Consider the following 19,124-nt stretch of genomic DNA (forward strand, 5'->3'; position numbering starts at 1 on the left):
AGACACATGACAATTTCAAATTGTTTAGTACTGCCCTGTGATATGGCACCAGCAGGGGTGCAGAAGATAAAGATTTATAAAACAAAGTAAAAACAAAGTAAAATATTAACAGCTACCCATGGATTTGTGCCATCTTCTGCTGTCTGTCTGTCTGTCTTTCTCTCTCTCTCTCTCTCTCTCTCTCTCTTTGTCTTTCTCTTTCTCTCTTTCTTTCAGATTTATTCATTTTTAGTGAAAAGGCAGATACACAGAGAGGAGGACAGACAGACAGGAATATCTGCTGTCCAATGGTTCACTCCCCAAGCAGCTGGAACTGAGCTAATCCAGAGCCAGGAGCTTCTTCTGGATCTCCCACGCAGATGGAGAGTCCCAAGGCTTTAGCCCATTTGACTGCTTTCCCAGGCCACAAGCAGGGAGCTGGATGGGAAGTGGGACTGTTGGGATGAGAATCTACGCCCATATGGGATCCTGGTGCATTCAAGGTGAGGATTTTAACCACTACGCTATCATGCCGGGCCCTCTGCTGCTTTTCAAGGTGTGTTAGCTGCGAGCAGGATCTGAAGTGTTGTAGCTAGACTCGAACCAGTGTCCATATGGCGTGTCAGTGTCACATGCGGCAGTTTAACACACTGTACCACAGTTCCAGTGCGCCCACCTCCTCTCTCCTCCGCTCTCCTCCTCTCTCCTCCTCTCTCCTCCTCTCTCCTCCTCTCTCCTCCACACACCTGCGCAATACTGGAATTTTTAGTGACAAGGTGGTTGAGAGTGCTCAAGTTGAGATTCAGTAGAAATTTGAGGTTGTAGTTCAAATAGCTGGTGATGATTTTGCGGAACATGTAAGAAGTAATACCTGATTTAATATCGTGGAATCGATGCTTTCTAAAGTGTCATATTTTAAAACACCCCATTATTTATACTCCTTTGAAGGGAGAGAAATTTGCAACTTCTAAGAAATCTAAATGGATTTAGAGACAGCTGTGGCTTTTGTGCTGTATTTTCTCAGTCAGTTCTGTTGGTTAGGAAACACAGAGGGCCCCAGTGTTACGGCATAGTGGATTAAGCCACTGTCACCCAGATGGGTGCTGCTTCGAGTCCCAGCTACTCCACACCCACTGCAGCTCCCTGTTAATATGCCTGGGAAGGCGGCAGAGGATGTCCGCACATGAGTGGGCCCCTCGTAGGAGACCTGGAAGAAGCTACTGGCCTCAAGGCCGCCCGGCTGCAGCTGTTGTGTTCATGTGGGGTGTGAACAAGCGGATGAAAAGTCTCTTCCTGCCACGCTGCATTTCAAATAAATAAATCTTTAAAAATACATACTTAAAAAGGACAAGAAACCAGTCAACAGAAAATGAGGGCATTTTTACATTTGCCACTCTATCCTTCTGCCTGTAGATTATGTAATAGTGAAGTATTCCTATATGAAGAATTTGTTAAGACTAAAATAATTTGTTTCAGATTTCTGCATAGCAGAGGATTCTTGCGTGTCGGGGTGATGTCTTATTTTCCTGGGTGGCCGCGGCATAGGCTTAGTTCCTCTTAAAGATTTGCCTTCTGTCCTTTTGGGTGATGGGTATTTCCTCTCTGGCGAACACTGTCTGTGATCTGTCCATGAGCCGTATCCCCGAAGGACTTTTGCATCTAATATAATTGTAATCATAAAATCAATTGAAGTGCTAGAGTCAGACTCATGTGTATGCCCAGTCCCACGTAGGGAAGAAAAGCTGTGGGGGAACTGTGGAGTGTTTGAAGACAGAGTCATTATTGGTTACACCGAGTAGCATAAATTATTTCTACACGGTCACCAAGTGAATGAGGTATGATGTCTAAAAAAGTATACAAATATTCCTTTACCTAGTCCTTTTATTTTGATTCTTGTTTCCCTACTGTTTTTTTTTTTTTTTTTTCTCTTTAACCTGACAGTTGACCGCAAGTTTTGGTTTTATTGTTTTGGAAAAGCCGAATGTGTTAGTCAAGGAGCATGCTCCCTATGTATGTATGTATGTATGTATGTATGTATGTATTTATGCAGATTATAGCTAAGATTGTGTTCTTTCTTGGTATGTTTCCGATGAGCTAATTTTTGGTTTTGGTTGTTCGTAAGTGTTTGCTTCACTGTGGTGGTGTGCCTTGTGAATTAGAAAAGGGAGACTTCAGGGAGTATATGTTACTTAGACAAACATACTGAAAATCAGAATGGCTTTACAGCAACAAGGTGCTGCCTATGCCACGGAGTGTGTCGTTTCCATTAAAGTGGAAAGGAAAGCAAGAATCTGCAGGTAAGAACATAAGCGTTCTCATACACCTGCTTCCTATAGCTACACAGCCAGCCTACTTCTTCTTCCATGTAGAAATTTATTAGTAAAAGTAGGAAGGGCCTGGTGCAGTGGCCTAGTGGCTAAAGTCCTTTTCTTGCATGCACCGGGATCCTAAATGGGCATAGGTTCTAATCTCAGTCGCCTGGCTTCCCATCCAGCTCCCTGCTTGTGGCCTGGGGAAGGAGTTCAGGAAGGCCCCAAGCCTTAGGAACCTGCACCCGCGTGGAAGACCCAGAAGAGGCTCCTGGCTTCTGGCTTCGGATTGGGTCAGCTCCGATCATGGCTGCCACTTGAGGAGTGAATCAGTGGACAGAATATCTTCCTCTCTGTCTCTGCTCCTCTGTATATCTGACTTTGCAATAAAAATAAAATCTTTTAAAAAAAAGTATGAAAGGGTGCAAGGACCCCTTGCAGTAGTATAGGAAAACCAAATATTAAGCAACAGTGCACAAGTGAGCTTAGAGTAAACCATATTTACTCAAGACAGACAAGGCCAAATTTTCTTCTACTGGATTTTTCCTGCCCTTTGCCTGGGTTCAGGTTCTTGGACAGTCTCAAGATTCTAGCAGAAGAGATCTTTGAAATTAGATGATGAAGACTCACTATTCAATTTTGTGTCCCTAAATTGTTCATTAGATAAGGTCTATTTACTGTCTGTTAGTCCACAGCACAAAATGTATGGTGGATACTTCCTTTTTCTTTTCTTTTTTTTTTTTTTTTTTTTTTTTGCCATCCTGCCAATGGGTACTCTGCTTTTGCGGGCAATCCCCAAAGACCCTGAAATTAGAACTCCTTCCTTCTATTACTGAAAGTAATTGCTGAAGCAGCTAGCTTGGTTATGGCTGCCTGGCAGCCAGGGCCCCTGTGTGCAACCAAGCCAGGCTTGGCCAGTCTGGTCGTGCAGCTCAATGTCCCATTGCACTGAGCTGGAACTGTTTGAGATTACACTCAAGGTAGCAGTGAAGTTTGGTTCTGGGTAGCAAATAGTCTAAGTGGTGATTCCTGAACTAAAAGGGGTTGCAGTTACGTCACCTTGGGCTATCTTCATTCTTGTGGTTCTTCAGCATTCTCAACAATTCTGTGTTATCAATAATCTGCAGCAGATCCCTTCCCTGTGGTTTGCAGTCAGAGTCCTGTCTGACACAAAAGAAGGAGGACGCCTTTAAAAAATACGCCTGGGATACTCAAGTGTCGTATTTTCCTATTAACTTGGAAACTCCTTTGAGGGTCGGGTGCTTTATTTAACAACAACAAGGAGTTGCTGATACTCAGATGTCACCACACTGATACCTGGGTTGAATGTGTCACATCCATGGAGTCCTCTTAATATCTTTATCAATCTAGTCGATGGTACTTGTACCATGTGTATAAGACAGGTTGTAAATTCAAGGCACATAATTTAAGGCATTTGTGCCGGTATAAATTTTCTGGAATAAAACAAAGCAAATGCTAAACACATAAATTAAGTCCACATGCTACTTCTAATCTTTTTAAGGAACAGAGGGTTATTTCAGTTGCTATTTCATTTTGATAAGTGATTTGTGGGTGCTGAAAGAAATCAGTTTGTGCCTTATTGACGACCCTCAGTAAATCTGCCATTACTAATCTTCGGGTTCAGTTTTTGCTCGCCAAGTTTGACAGTAGTTGGAAGGTGCCTCTTTAATGAAACACACCTTTAAATAACTCTCAGATTAATTCCAGCTTTTAAAGTGGGAAGATGACTGGAACTAGCACGGCTGCCAGCTCAGCTGTGGATCTGAAATATCCAGCTGTGCCCTGCCTGCCTCTCTCGCCACCAATAACAGACTTTGCAATCAGAATCTGTCTGGCACGTGTGTTGATGTGTGAGGCGAGATAACGTCTCGCTCCCTGCACTGGCTCCTCAGCGCTAGACCTTAGTAAACATGTGTCCTTGTCAGCAGTTAGAGCAGTGCGATTTGAGGCTGCACAAGGATCACAGATATTTTGCTTCTGTCTGGGTCTGTCTGAAGATTGATATTAGAAGAGAATTGATTTACCTGTTAGTATCAGCCAGTAATATGTAAGAGCTGTTGGTTTTTTAAAGGGTTTTCCCCTCTCAAGGGAAGAAAAAAGTCCAATAATTATCTTCCTTTACATCATGTTATTATCTCTTTTAATTGTTTTTGTTACAGGAAACCAAACGGACTGCCTGTGTATTATTAGTCATGATTGGTATTTGGTGTTAAGTTTTTTTGAATTTTTTAATATATTTTTATTTTGAATTCTGAATTATGTGGTACAATTTCGTATAGGCTGGGATTCCCCCACAAACTCCCCACCCCTGCGACAGATTATATTAAATTTTTAACCAAATAAATGATAGAGCAGTTTAATTAGAGGAGTCCTGATTAGTGGTCACAAAAATCAGTTTTCTTCACAGAAAACTGCTTTTTAAGGTTTTCTTTTTTTTTTGCTTTTCAAGTTTTTAAGCACTCTTTTTTTAAAGCATCATTTTTAATTGAAAAACATTGTACAATAGAAGTCTTTAAAGTATGATTTTTATTTAATTGAACAGCAGAAACAGAGTTCTTCCATGCTGTGGTCCATTCCACAAATGGCTGCAAACCTCCCAGGCTGAGCTAAGTTGAAGTCAGGAGCCCAGAACTCAGTCTGTGTCTCCAGTGTGGGGGGCAGGAAACCAAGTACTTGAGCCCTCACCTGCTGCCTCCCAGCGTGCACATTAGCAGGAAGCTGGAATCAGCAGCGGAGCTGGGACTTAAACAGGAGATGCGGGGCATTCCAAGTGGAACGTTAACCACTGCACCGAGTGCCTTCCCTGACAGTATGAATGTTGACAGTGATAATACATGTTGATTATTGAGTGCTTGATGTACAGTGCCCGATTTGCTCCTCCCTTCTTTGCAGTCTTGTGAGATGATGCTTATTTTCTAGATTAAATAGGAGCTCTTAGTGAGGTAATGTGTCCTGATCTCTAGGATTTAATTTCAATCTTATCTGACTTTGTTCTTGATGGAAGCCATGTCCTACCAGCTGGCAGACACAAGTCAAATACTCTGAGTCTATCAGTGGAGTCCAAGTGGTGTCTCTGTTGAGGTGCTGCACTCTAGCAGGGAAAGATGGACGGTAAACCAACCTCACTCGGCAGAATGCTGAGTGTTGCAAAAATGGAATGGAAAAAGTGCTGAAGAAGTTTGAAGAAAGCCATGTAAGTCAGACTGAGGGTCCCAGAAGTCTTCCTGGAAGAAATGATCTTTGCGCTGAATTTTGAGTGATGTTTAGGAGCCAGCCAGAGGAAGATTTGTAGGCCCCTTTAGCATGGAGAGGAAAGAGCACGGATCAGAACCTCACAGAGGTCTAAGCAAAGGGTGTGAGTGCTGTGCAGGTGGTAGGAAAAATAGTGACAAGAATTATTGCCATTTACAATTCATGTGTCAAATCTTGTTTTAGCTGCTTTACATACATTTAAAATAATCTCCATAATGACTACTGGAGACCAGAAATGAGGGGGAAAGCTAGATTGTTGTAAAGAGCTTTGTCTGCTTAGATGAGGAAGTTAGACTTTATCCTGACAGTTATAGGTAGCCATGAAAAGAGTTTTCTCATATTTTTAAGTTTTATTTATTTGAAATAGACAAAGGTGGGTGTTCGGGAAGATGGAGCAAGGGATAAAAGGAAGATGTGAGAGAGAAAACGAGAGAGAGAATCTTCTGTCCTTTAATTCACTCCCCAAATGCCTACAGGAGCTGGACCTGGAACAGGTCAAAACCAGGAACTTGGAGCTCAGCCCAGGTCCCTCACGTGGGTGACAGGTACCTACCTACTTGAACCACCCCCTGTTGCTGCCAGGGTGCACAGTATCAGGCTGTTCGATTAGAAGCAAGGCTGGAACTCCACCCTAGGCACTCCAGTGTAGGGATGTAGACATCTCCAGGATCACTGGATCACGGTGTCTGTCCCTGGGCTGTGGAGAGCTGAAGTCATGGAATTTGTGTGATATGTTTTAGAAGAATGCTTTAGAGTATTTTGAAGGCCGAGTTGAAGACAAGACCCGAGTGGACGGCACCAGTTAGGGCAGCAGGCAGAGTAGTTGTCCAGGGGCCGGTGTGTCTTCTGCATAGGCTTTAGTGCTAGGGAAGAACCTGGAAAGGGCAGAAACGGAGCTGGGCAAGTCACTGGAATTGGAGACCAATAGAATATATGAGCCTGAACAAAAGACAGGTGTGAGAAAATACAAAGATTTCTCCACACAGGGAGGGTAAGAGAAGCTGTTTTAGTTTGATTTGTGTTATTTTCTTCTTGCTGGTCACCAAGCTCCCTAACTCCAGATAAGTAACCTTTAGGAATGGGGAGAAAGAGGTCTTTTGTGGGGACTTCCCAAGTGATGCATTAATTCAATGGAAATGCTACCTTGGGAGCCACTCCCTTTTGCCTCGCTCTCTTCCCTCACTTTTCCCAAGTTGCTAAAACATAGAGACAGGAGTTTTTAAGTGTTTGCCTTTTGTGCCCTACTTTCTATTAGAAATGTTGTACTCAAATGATAATAAAAAGTCTAATGTAAAATGTATTTATTTCTATTTGACTTTAGCTGGATTTGTATTTCTTGGCTCATTAGGAAAAAGATAGACCATAGTCAGAAGTGACCTGGGTAAAGCTCTGGTTTGAAGATGTTGATAAATAAGGCCCATAAAGCCATAAACAGTCATGCCTGCGCATTCCATGGCTGGTTTTATTGGGTAATTCAGTTATGATAACAAAATGAAATTTAAAATTAGATTTCCTATGTTGCCATTACAAGAATTACATTTTAAAAGCAAGAAAGACATACTACATTTCTAGTTAGCTGCTCTTTTGAGTGTCTTTGTTATATATATATCTATATACGTCGATAGATATATATACAAGCTATTTCTCTGATCTATTTCCTACATGAGTAGACAGAAAATTCTGAATAGCTAGGAAAGTCTGAGGAGCTTGAATGAGCTCTTTAAGTCTCCTGGTCAGGTAGAGGTCCTCACTTTTTAAGCCTCACGTCCTAGGCCCGCTGAATGCCCGGTCTGGGAGCCACGTGGGCCCCGGGCTGCCTCAGTGCAGCGGCACTCTCTTCCATTCAGTCTCAGATGTCTGCCTCTCTGCAAAGCCGTGAGGCCAATGTCTGTAGCTGCTAAGCATGAAATCCCCTGCTTCTGTTTGTTTCTTTTGTTGCCACAAGTTAATAGGGACAGAGACAGGAGACAGCCCAGAACAAAGCCGAAATAATGGAGTATTTCACCCCAAAAGGGAATGTGGATTGAGAAATACAAAGGGTAAGGCAAAGACAGACTTAGCGTCCCGAGGCAGTGTGATGTATTGGCCAGGAGCCCCAGCCCTGGGACAGTCCCTGGCCACGGCCTTCATCTGTCAGCTCCATGCAGCCCACACGAGTGCAGGGTCTGACCCATCCTCTGTGAGAACAACTCAGTGCGTGTCCCTCTGGGGTCTGAAAAAGCAAAAGGAGTTTTCCCCTCCAAAAGGAAAGTCTTCTGCTAGGGGTGGCTCTGAAAGTCAAGAGCACAGCTGACCCTGTCCGCGCCCTGCTGCTTGTTGATGTTGCCGTAGGTGCCATTGTGAACTGAAGTTCATTCTGTTCGCTGGTCTGCAAGAACTGCTGGTTCCCCCAGGACAGCAAGCTGCAGTTCACTCTGGCTTGTCTTCTTAGGAGTGGGAGAGGGCATGCTTATGACGTCACGTCCACCTGTATTTGCACAAGGCCCACTTCATTCGTGTAGTTTTTCTCCCACACTCCATCCCAACGTATTTTAGTGTTTGCTTCATTATTTAGTTTCATATGATCTGATTTGCATATATATTTTAAGGGGGGGTGGGTGGGAAGTTGAGGACTATTTCAATAGAGGTTTAGAATCAGAAATCTCACAGCCAGCATGGGCTTCTCTTTATAGACAAGCTTTGTCCTTTTCAGAGGACAAAGAAAAAGGGTTAAACCAACGAAGCCAGCAGTGTGAGAGAGAAGCCAGCAGTCCTTCAGTGCTCAGTTGTCTTCCACCCCAGCCAGTCTCCTGTCCTCATTCCCTACTGCCTCATAACCCAGCGGAAACCCTGAGGACCCAATTTTTTCCCCAGGCCCTCTGAGGGAAGGAAAAAATCCAGGGTCCCTTAGCCTGCAGTGAAAGCTTCACTTTGGGGTTCTGTATGCATATTTCCATCGGCTAATGATTTTTACAGTTAAGGAAAATTAAAAAAAAAAAAACAAACACGAAGTATAGCATGAACTGCAGGGCTGGCAGTGTAGACACAGGAACAGAGAACGGAAGAAAGCTTCTTGAGACACATAGCTAGGTGCAGATAAATCAGCAAGGGCATGCCTGGTATGGTCCTCCTGTGCCAGGCATCACTGTTCAGTTAACACAGGCAAACCTCCTCTAAAGCGTGTGCCTCCTCCTTTCACCCACCCCTTAGCACAGCCCGGTTCTCACATTCTCTGCAAATGTGGCAGGCCTGCTCACGTGCCAGCCTGGCCACTTCAGAGCTCGCTAGTGCATGTTCTTGATGTGTGTTGTCACTCGGCACAGAATGGTATGGAAGTGCCTTGTGTGTGACACACCCTCAGAAATCAGAGCCTTACCCATCTGGTTGCTCAGGGAGCAACTCTGAGGCCTCGCTACCAGGGTTTAAATGTTGCTCCACATAGGCCAGTTACCTAACTTTTTTTTTTTAAGATTTATTTTATTTTGAAAAGCAAATTAGAGAGAGAAAAGGAGAGACACATACAGGGGACTTCTATTCACTGGTTCATTCCCCAAATGGTCACAATGGCTAGGGTTGGGCAGGCTGAAGCCAGGAGCCAGGAACTTCTTTTGGGTCTCCATGTGGATGCAGAGGCCTAAACACTTGAGTCATCCTCCGCTGTTTTTCCCAAGTGCATTAGCAGAGAGCTGGACCAAAGTGGAACAGGTTGTTTTATTCAAACCAATGCCTGTATGGAATGCTGGCATTGTAAGCAGTGACTTAACTTGCTATGCCACAGCGCCAGCCCTAAGTTACTTAACTGTTTGAGTCTGTTCCCTTGTCTGAAGATGGGACTCCTATAGCACTTTGCTGCGGCAGTTCTTGCAGGGTGTAAGTCAATTCATGCTATAAAGCTCTTACATTTGATTGTCCGTGGGATTGCATTGACTTACTGGAAGGAACACTCACCTCTCCTCTGTCTCCGACAGAGCTCCAGCAGCTATGACAGATGCTGTAATGGCCTGTATATGAAGATGGATTTTATATTGGGTTCCATTTCTGGATGGCAGACACATATTTGACTAGTGTGGCATATATTTGAAAAGTGTTTTTTTCTGTTAGATCATTTTAGATATTTCAGCATTGCTTCTTTTATTTATGCAATGTGTTTAACACCAGAAGATACTTGTAGAAACTGCTTGCGTTTTGGAAACATCTCTGCTTGTTTGAGAGAATGGCTGAGAATCAGCATACAGGTATCTTCTTATGGTTTGGAAGGTAAGCTGTATGAGAGAGCAATCTTTTCAGAATTAGGAGTGACTTCCCTCCTCCTTCTAGATGCCAGCTCACAGGTGTGCTGTTAACCTAACTAGTGATGGTTGCAGGCGAGGCTGGGCCCACTCTTGGGTGGTTATCTCTGGTCATGGCCCATGTGGTCTCATCTGCTATATTGAAACAAGGCGGAAAGCGAGTGGAGCATGACCAGTGACGTGTGCCTGTGGGGAAGTCCTGAAACTGACTGGGGAACAGTGTCCAACAACTCCACAGAGCTTCAATCAGCTTGAAGGCATGCTCAGAATAAAATCCTGCATTCATGATGAAAAACAGAGCATCAATTGAAACAAATGGCATGTCCCAAAAGGCTGGGAATTTAGCAACACAGGATGGTAGGAAATACTGGCAGTACATGGGCCAGTGCCAGAATGGGTGGATTTTTTGACCAAGACTCTCTTCTAGAAATATGTTCTTGTAAACCCCCTCTGCTGTGTTTTGGTGCCTGGCCACCCTAGGTAGCTGTCAAATTAAGCTTTTTGGAGCGATCATAGGACCAGGAATGAATCCCTGACTTTGGGGTTCTGTATGTATATTTCCATCAGCTAATGAATCTTACAGTTAGGGGAGAAAAAAAAACCCAACCCACATGTAGGGCTGGAAGTGTAGACACAACCAAAGAGCAGAAGAAAGGATTAGTGCTGCCTGTGGGGGGAATTGGGGAAGAATTCCCAGAGGAGGCACCGCCTAAGCAGAACTTTGAATAAAAGTCTGCGGCGGAGGAAAGAGACAGCCGGGTCTTTCATTGCGAGCGTGCAGAACCAGGGCTGCTCGGCAGCATTCAGCTCCGACTGTGTGAATGATGTGGAGGCTGGCTGGATTCATTAAGGTAGAAACGTAGAGGGAAATGAGATGTACACTTAAAGGCTTAATTAGTGCTTTACAGCGTTGACTTGGTGAGCGCTCATTCACCAAGCCCCTCCTGTGTACAGAGCTCCGCCAGACCTGCCGAATGTCTGGCACCATCCCCATCAGACAGGGGGACATTTTCAGATGATTTTGCTGTCTGGGTGTTCGGCCACCAGAATGAAGGCAGCAAGTCCTCATTCCATTTCCCCTCGCAATGATGTTTTATCTCTTGCTTTTATTCCTAATACATATGACCCCCCTTTTTCTTTTTTCAAATATCCTGAAGGTTTTTGCTTCTTCTTTTTTACCATGTCTGTTAAATATCGCACAGCTACGAAAGTTTTACATGTCAGCCATTTCCATCTTTGCCCTCTCCCAACACCTTGACATGTTTTCTCTAGTGTACAACTTTGAGGGCACCTGTGGGCATATCCTTGGAAAAACATGTTTTGTCCTGATGGAATATTGCAGGTAAACTGCTGTTTTTGTTTGTTTGTTTGTTTGTTTGTTTTGAAAGAACAAGTCATCACTGGTCCTGTGTAAAAAAAGACTTGTAAACTGAAGTCATCTAGGTAACGGAGACCATGGCCTTGATGGCCCGCCCAGCGGGTATAGTTAGAGTTCATACTGGCCCTGTTCTTGCTTTCCTGCTGCAAGTGAGAGCTGGTGGCCATATGTCTTTGGTGTATTGGTTGAACTGGGAAAGGCTGGAGCACTCAGAGGCCTCTAGGCGAAAGGTCGGGGAGGTGCTACCTTCTGCATTGCGTACTGCCAGAGCTTTGCCTGGGCAGCCAGCTGTCACTGTAAGACACCTGGGGAAGATGAGCAGCACAAAGCACAGTTACTGACCCATCAGGCACTTTTCTTCGGAGCGTGAGGCCTTGAAGCCCTGCCTCCCCCATCCTGCTGCAGAAGGGAGACTGCAGATAGTACTCAAACGTGACTAGTTAATCACGGGAAGCTGGAGCCCAGGGCTTGGTTTATGGGGCTTGAGCAGAGCTATACAATGCCTTAGTGTCTGGCCTGGGAATGCAGCCTGAGTTTGCGGCTTGCTGTCAGGGCTGCCGACAGCATTGTGTTGCTCATTGTACGGCGGTGAAAAGGGCTTACCCTTAACAATGCGGGAGCTGCTGTAGGAGACACGCACAATGAACTTTGGTACAGTATAGTCTAGAGGCCAAAGTGAGTAATTTTAAGTAAATTGACTATAAGATCCAAAGCTTCATTAAGTTTTAAAACAAAAAGCCAATGCAAACTCTGCACAGCTTTTAGGAACTGGCTCCAAAAGCACACACTGTCCTCCCCCATTTAAAGTAGCGTTCTGTTAAAAGTTTTATTTCACTCGCTCAAAATCGGGCACAATTCCTGTTAGCCATGGAGTTTATTTATTTGTTTGTTATCTATTTGAAACACGTATTTCAGAGACACTTCGATTTTTTTTCCCAGATTCCCTCGTGGGATAACTGTCTAGCTAGCCTTCATGTTCCCAAATACATTTTACTTCCTTCCCTTGTAACCAGTGGTTCTTTGTATGTGTGTGTATGTGGGGGGCTTGTTTTATTTATATTTGGTTTGAGTTCTTTCAGAACAGTTGGGACTGCAGAGTCTGGAACTTAGATGGGTGTTAGGGGATTGGGGGAAGGATGTCATGTTTTGTCATTACACTCTGTGTGATTATAGCTGTGAGAGTGGGGAAGAAGAGGAGAGAGTGGAATTAAAAGTCACTGCTAGGGCCCAGCTAAAGTCCTCGCCTTGCATGCACGGGATCCCATATGGGCGCCAGTTCTAATCTCGACAGCCCCACTTCCCATCCAGCTCCCTACCTGTGACCTGAGAAAGAAGTTGAGGATGGTCCAAAGCCTGGGGACCCTACACCCATGCGGCAGATCTAGAAGGAAACTCCTGGCTCCTGGCTTCAGATCGACTCAGCTCCGTCCGTTGCAGCCTCTTGGGGAGTGAATCATCAGATGGAAGATCTTCCTCTTGTCTCTCCTTTCTGTATATCTGACTTTCCAATAAAAATAAATGAATCTTTTTTTTTGAATGTTGCTGCTAAATTGTTCTGATGGCAGCAGTTTTCCCAGGGGACTTGGAGCCTGGGTGCAGGTGATCAGCCCTGTTGCATGCTTCCACCCTGGAATTCCGAAAAGACATGGAAATGACTCTTGGGGAACTTTGGACAAATTGGTGACGCTGATGTAGGAATCATCTAAACAAGGAGAAACGGCAGTCAGCCACATGTCATTTCGTTCTGTGGGCTGAGGTAGCTGTGCCTGTCCCACGGGGTGGGCAGTTCTGAGGATTCTGGCAAAGCTCTTGCTGAGAATGGGGTCTCCTGGGCAGGAAGAGAATTCTTTCCCTATTCCGTCAACAAAGCCCAGAGTAGCCCAGCAAGAGAAAACAGTGAGACCGATGGTGCCAGTCGTTGCTGAACATGGAAGACCTCTCCTAAGCCTGAAGCTGAGGAGCTGTGCGTTGTGGTATAGTGTAGTTACTGCACAGCCAGTGACTATCTTTAAGACAGAGACTTGTTCTGAGGAAGACTCTCATCCTAAGACTGGGAAACGTGCTTTTCCATAGATAAGAAGGAATTTGTGGAGCAGATGGTTAGCCTGGACGTTAAGACATCCATATCCCATGTTAGACAAACTGGGTCCAGCCCCCGACTTTGGCTGCTAACCCCTGTAGGCTCCGGGGGAGGGGAGTCAGCGGGCAGGGCAGCAGTGATAGATCATATGTTCCTGTCGTGCGTGGTGGAGGCCTGCATTACGTTCCTGCCTACCGGCTTCAGTACCGGCCCAGTCACAGCCGTTGGGGGCATATGGCCGTGAGCCAGGCCGTGAGCCAGCAGTGGAAGCTGTCTGTCTCTGCCTGTCTTGAACTCACTCCCTCTCTCTTTCTGTCTTCCTACCTCTCAAACAAAACATATTCAAGAAACAGTTGCAAAATGCCCAACAAGATGAGCCAGACTTCATGAAAATCTGGGATGGGGTGTGTTGGCATCTAGAAGGTTGCTTTTAGTTGTGGTCATTAATCTTGTCAGAGGAGACATAATGGAACTAAAGTAAGGTCAAAGAAGAGCGACTAATATGATGAAGGCGTGGGAGGGGTGGCTATCTGAAGGCAGACTGGAATAATGAGGACTCCGTGCAAGCTTGAAAGGCTGAGAGGAAATATGATTTGAGCTTAATAAGCCCAGGAAGAATATGGATCATAGAATTGTCTAGCAGAAGTAGACGGGACCTCTTAAAAACTCAGGAAAATGCAGTGGATGACAAAAGGAAGCTCTAATCTACTGAGAAAGTAGATTCCTTCACTCCAGAACCACTCTTCTGGGAACTAGGCTGATTTCCAACCTTGCGGTCAAGGGGAAAGAATATCAAAGGTTTCTCTTATTTTGACATTGTTTTCCTGAAGTGTGGGAGGCCCAGACAGAACACAAAACAATCCTGTTAGCATCTTTGTGTGTTGTGTATTATGCATCTTTTAGAAAAGGATTATTTAGAAGGCAGAATGACACTGAGAATTGATCTGCTATCCACTAGTTCCCTGTCCACATGCCTGCCACAGCCAGGGCTGTGTCACATCCAGGAACCAGAGACTTGACCCAGGTCTCCCCTTGTAGATGACATGGCTCTGATTTCTTGGGCTGTCATTGCTGCCTCCCAGGTGTGTAGGCAGGAAGCTTAGATCAGCTACACAAAGTTGCCTGGACTTTAAAAAGCAGGTACTCGGATGTGGAATGCAGGAGTGTCCTGCGTTACTGCTCAAGCTACTGCAGCACAGCATCAGTCTCTCTGTTAGGCTTTTGAAGAGACGATCCCTGTTCATTTTGCATTTAACAATGAGTGACTGAGGGTATCTTCTGTACCCTGCTCTCTATCAGGCACTGAATGTCCTGGGTAAAGGTGGACAGACCTGGGTGGCACAGAGTGGTGAGGAATAAAAAAACTGTAGTTGTCTTGCGATGCCATCAAAAGAGCCAGGACCACTCGGCCTGAGTTGCCTACAATGTCTCGGGATTTGAGCAGATCAGAAGATGCGGGAGATCTGAAAGCTAATTGCAGTTGGCAGAAACTCAAAGTTAAGGAAGAAGGGACGTAACAGGCCAGTGGTGGGGTGGAGGGTACTTGAGAGGAAGAGGCCGGGCCTCAAGGATGATGGGGTGGACTGCAGTGGATCGTGGAGGCCTTATTGACCGTGGGAAGGGCTCAGGTTCAGCAGAAGGGGTTCTCCTGGCTAAGTTAGATTTGACCAGATGTTCATTTCTCAAGCATGTAGTCACTGCAGTTGCTATGTGAACAGAGAGGGTAAGAGTATATGTGCTGGCAGCACTGAAAAAATGTGATGGTACCCTCGATGTGCTGGCCTGCATTGGAGACAGGCAGCCAGATGCTAGAGCTATTTCAGAGCCATTTCAGGTGACTTGGTTTGTGGGTTACTGTGTGTGAGGAATGAGGTTGAGAAAAAAAATCACTTGGTTTAACTCTTGCAGAATAAACATGTTTGTGACGTGTGCAAACTGCACTACCATGCCTAGTAACCAACAGTAACTTGACCTGAAGTGGAATCAAACAAGACTGAGGAGACATTGCTGTGTGTGGGTGCTGTAAGTCTAGAAGAAAAGAGTTTTCCCATAGACTGTCACTCCAATTCATGAGTCATTGTCCTTTTCCTACTGAGCTCATGAAGCGTTGATGGGACTGGAGGTAGAGATGTAGGCTTGGTCAGAGCCAGTTAGAGGTCAACGTCAAGACCCCTCTAAATATTTACTGTGTGTTACTGCAGAACAAGGAATTTTTCTTATGTGACCACAGAATAGTTTTTAAAATCAGAAGATGTAGCCTTACCCCACCCAGCAGGCAGCCTATACCTTGTGTTTCGATAGAATGACTTAGGGCATTTTCCTCTTTGGATCCAGGATTCAAGCCATGGTGCGTCACCTTCTGGACTATGTCTTTACTCTTCTTCATCCCAGGACTGTGCTTCGGCCTTTCTTGGGCTTTTAAGGCATTGATATTTTAGAGAGTAGACTGGTGTCTTACAGGGAATGCGTGTCAGATTGACTTTATCTGCTTTGCTCATGCTGAGATTCAGGTTGTGTGTTGTTGGCCACACTGCTGTGTGCACACCACTGCACCTGTCAAGGTGGATAGGAAGGCCAGGAGGTGGATAGTAGGTGTGGGCATGAGGATGGTGACTTAGGCGCCTTGGTCAATGTGATACAATTGGTTTTCCTCACCCTGTCTTTAACCGTTTTCCCCGTTACCATAGGTTATTTAACCACTTGTTCGTGTTGGTGTCGTCATGCTAAATATCATCAAGATCTGTTTCCCCAGGGTTATTTAAAATCATCCCATTTCTCTCTTGTCTTTGCAGTGTTTTAGAGCACTGTGCTGCAAGGGACCTCCACCCGCACGCCCCGAGTATGACCTGGTTTGCATAGGCCTCACGGGCTCCGGCAAGACCAGTCTGCTGTCAAAGCTGTGCAGTGAGAGCGCCGAAAACGTCGTGTCCACCACAGGTGGGTCCCACACCCCGCTCGGGCCCTTCCTTCATTCCTTCCTTAAGATTTTTTTTTTTTAAATTGGAAAGTCAGGTTTATAGAGATAAGGAAAAACAGAAAAAGATGGAAGATCCCCAAGAGGCTGTAAAGGCCCGAGCTCAGCCAACCCGAAGCCATAAGCCTGTAACTTCCTCCAGGTCTCCCATATGGGTACAGAGTTCCAGGCTTTGAACCATCCTCTACCACTTTCCCAGGCCACAAGCAGGGAGCTGATGAGAAGTGGAGCAGCTGGGACATGAAGCAGAGCCCCATCTAGGAGGTAGAGGATTGCCCATTGAGCCATCTCACCAGCTCCGTCCCATCACCGCCTCCCAACCCCTTTCTCTTTTTACTGCCAGCACTTTCATTTTCTGTGAAGTGCCTCCTTCTCCTCTCTTCCTGCTCCCTTGCTCATAATTTGTCCTTGAATGCTTCAACCAATGTATTTGTTTTCACTTTAAATACCCCCCAACACTGTTGCCAAGCAGGATTTGAGGAGGCTTTCATAGCTATTAATGACTGTATCCTGTATCCCTCTGGCTGGTTATTTTTTTTTTCTGGGTCACAGAGGAAGTGAGGTCCAGGGAAGGGGCTGACACAAATAAATCCTGAAATCTGTAACTCTGGGAAGGGGAAGTCACCTCAGGCGCACAGGTGCAGTCCTCCCCTCAATGTTACAGCAGCCTGCCCTAGGCCATCTGCACCCCTGGCAGCAGCACTGCTGTGGCCTGGGCCCCCCATCCTCACTGCTCGGCCCCTGGATGCCAGGGCGGGAGACCCTGGAGCAGCTCTCCCGTGTTGTTTCTTGATTTTCCCACGAAAAGTCAGTCTAGGACAGTGCTTCTCACACAAGGGACATTTGGCTCCCCCCAACCCAGGGGACATTTGGCAATGTCCGGAGACATTTTGGCGGGCAGGGTGCTGTTGGCTTCGAGTGGGTAGAGGTCAGTCATGCTGGTAATCCCCTTGCAATGTACAGGGCAGCCCCACAACAAAGGATTATCGGGTTCCAAGTGTTGTCAGTGCCCAAGTTGGGAAACCTTGGCCTAGGGCTCTTGTCACTCCACAAGTGCCTCCTGTTTCTTTTCTCATAATGAGGCAGGAAAGAAGAGTCTAAGTGAAAGAAGATAATAAAAGGACAGTTGTAGGAGATGAAGAGCAGAGCTACCATGGGAGGAGAGCTGATAAAAGAGTGGGGTGAGATGTCTGGGAAAGTTGAAGGTATTGTTTTTCAGGCAGGGTCTTTATTGGGTACTTACTGTGTGCTGGGTCTAAGACATGATCTTAGCATTTTGGAAATCGTAATCTACTGGCCACATAAACATGAAGTTCATGTTCAGCGATACACAGAGAAGAGGGTGTGACCAATGTTGCCAGGAACAGGGCAAGAGAAACATGCATGGCTGGTTTTCCACATTGCCTGGGAAGTTGATACAGTACACTTGGCAGATAAATAGGAATAAGAGAGTAGAATGGAAAAAGAAAGGGATTTTTTTAGGGCAGGAGAAAGTTGGTGGAAGGCAGCTGGTGGTGAAACAATGTAGTATGTGCTGGGAGGCACATTTTCCTGTGAGTGCAATGTTAGCTCACATAGAGTGTGTGGAAACTCATCTGAAGAGGTAGGTAGTGGCCAGATCTTGGCAGACTTTTCACAGCAGCCTCCACAGTTTGAGCCTTGCCTGTAGATTGTGCAGCCAGTTGAGAGAATTTGCAGCAAGGAAACTGCCTGAGCAGTGTCCATTTGAGAACAGTCAAGCTGCCATGGGGACACAGTATCCTGAGGAGCACTGTTAGAGGCACGTAGGAGGGGAAGATTATTGGGATGTCAAGGCTGAGATGAAGAAAGCTTTAGCTGAGGCAGTGAATGGGGTGGAAGGGAAAGGAGCAAGTAGGATTTGTATTTGAGGGCTACAGTTGAAATAGCTTGGTGATCAGCTGGGTTTAGGAAGTGAAAGAGGAGTGGCAGCCAGGGATGACTTGGTTCCTGGTGTAGGTGCTGGGTGCATGATGAAATTATTAACCAGGATTCCCTATTCAATGGAGAAAATATGGATAACTGAGAGCCTTTCATCAGTTCAGGACAGATTTCACAGCAATTGGTTAGAAAATAAATGCATACTTGAAAAGTGTTTAGAATTTTAGAATTGTAGATAACTAACAGATACCGCTTGTTCAACAGAGGGAGGGAGTGGAGGGCTTCTACCTAGTGGTGAGCCCCCTGAGGATGGGTTGAACTCAGATGTCACCACTTGGCTTGGGGCCCCTCCTCCCCACCTTCTTCCTTGCTGATCTGAAGATGTCCTCCCCTCCTGCCGCTGGCCATGGGCCCTGTGTCTGCCATGACTGCTCATGGCATTGATTTCTTCACATGACCCTCTCCTTCTGTGAGCTTCTACAGGCAAAGGGAATCCTTTCTGGAGTACCTAGAGCCTGACCCAAGGTTTGGGCATAGAAATAGATGTTTTATGAATGAATAAGTAAGTGACTGTAAATTGAGCCTTACATAAAGCATCCTCTTTGAGCTTCAGAGTGGCCTTCCATGACACCTAAGAATCTCTCCGGGTATTTTGTTTTTAAATTATCTTAGGATCAAAATCAAGTGACATGGCTATTGCTGGGTGTCTGGCAACAGAGATAGTAGCATGCCAGTTTAGGTCTGCATATGTAGTTCAGTGATATCCAGGGTTCAGTATTTGTGACAGGCGTATGTATTTTTTGGGTATTTGTAGAACTGAAAATATCTTTTGATTAACATGCTGTGAGATTATGTAAACTTTATTAACACTCTTCTCAAACCAGGTGGCTTTCCCAAATAGCTGTGACAAATAGCCCCAATATAGCTTCTCTTCACTGGTCAGTCATTTCTTGCACCATAGTTA

General features: G+C 45.4%; 1 protein-coding gene across 1 annotated transcript in view; it reads left to right on the forward strand.

Moving 5' to 3' along the window:
• ARL15 (ADP ribosylation factor like GTPase 15) overlaps positions 1-19,124 on the forward strand; it is a 405,415-nt gene that overhangs the window by 126,799 nt on the left and 259,492 nt on the right. The window contains exon 2 of the mRNA XM_004583698.2: positions 16,080-16,224. Within this exon, the coding sequence (XP_004583755.1) occupies positions 16,080-16,224 (145 nt within the window). The remainder of the gene's footprint in view (positions 1-16,079; positions 16,225-19,124) is intronic.

The sequence above is a fragment of the Ochotona princeps genome, chromosome 23 (genome assembly GCF_030435755.1).
Source record: "Ochotona princeps isolate mOchPri1 chromosome 23, mOchPri1.hap1, whole genome shotgun sequence".
NCBI lineage: Eukaryota > Metazoa > Chordata > Mammalia > Lagomorpha > Ochotonidae > Ochotona > Ochotona princeps.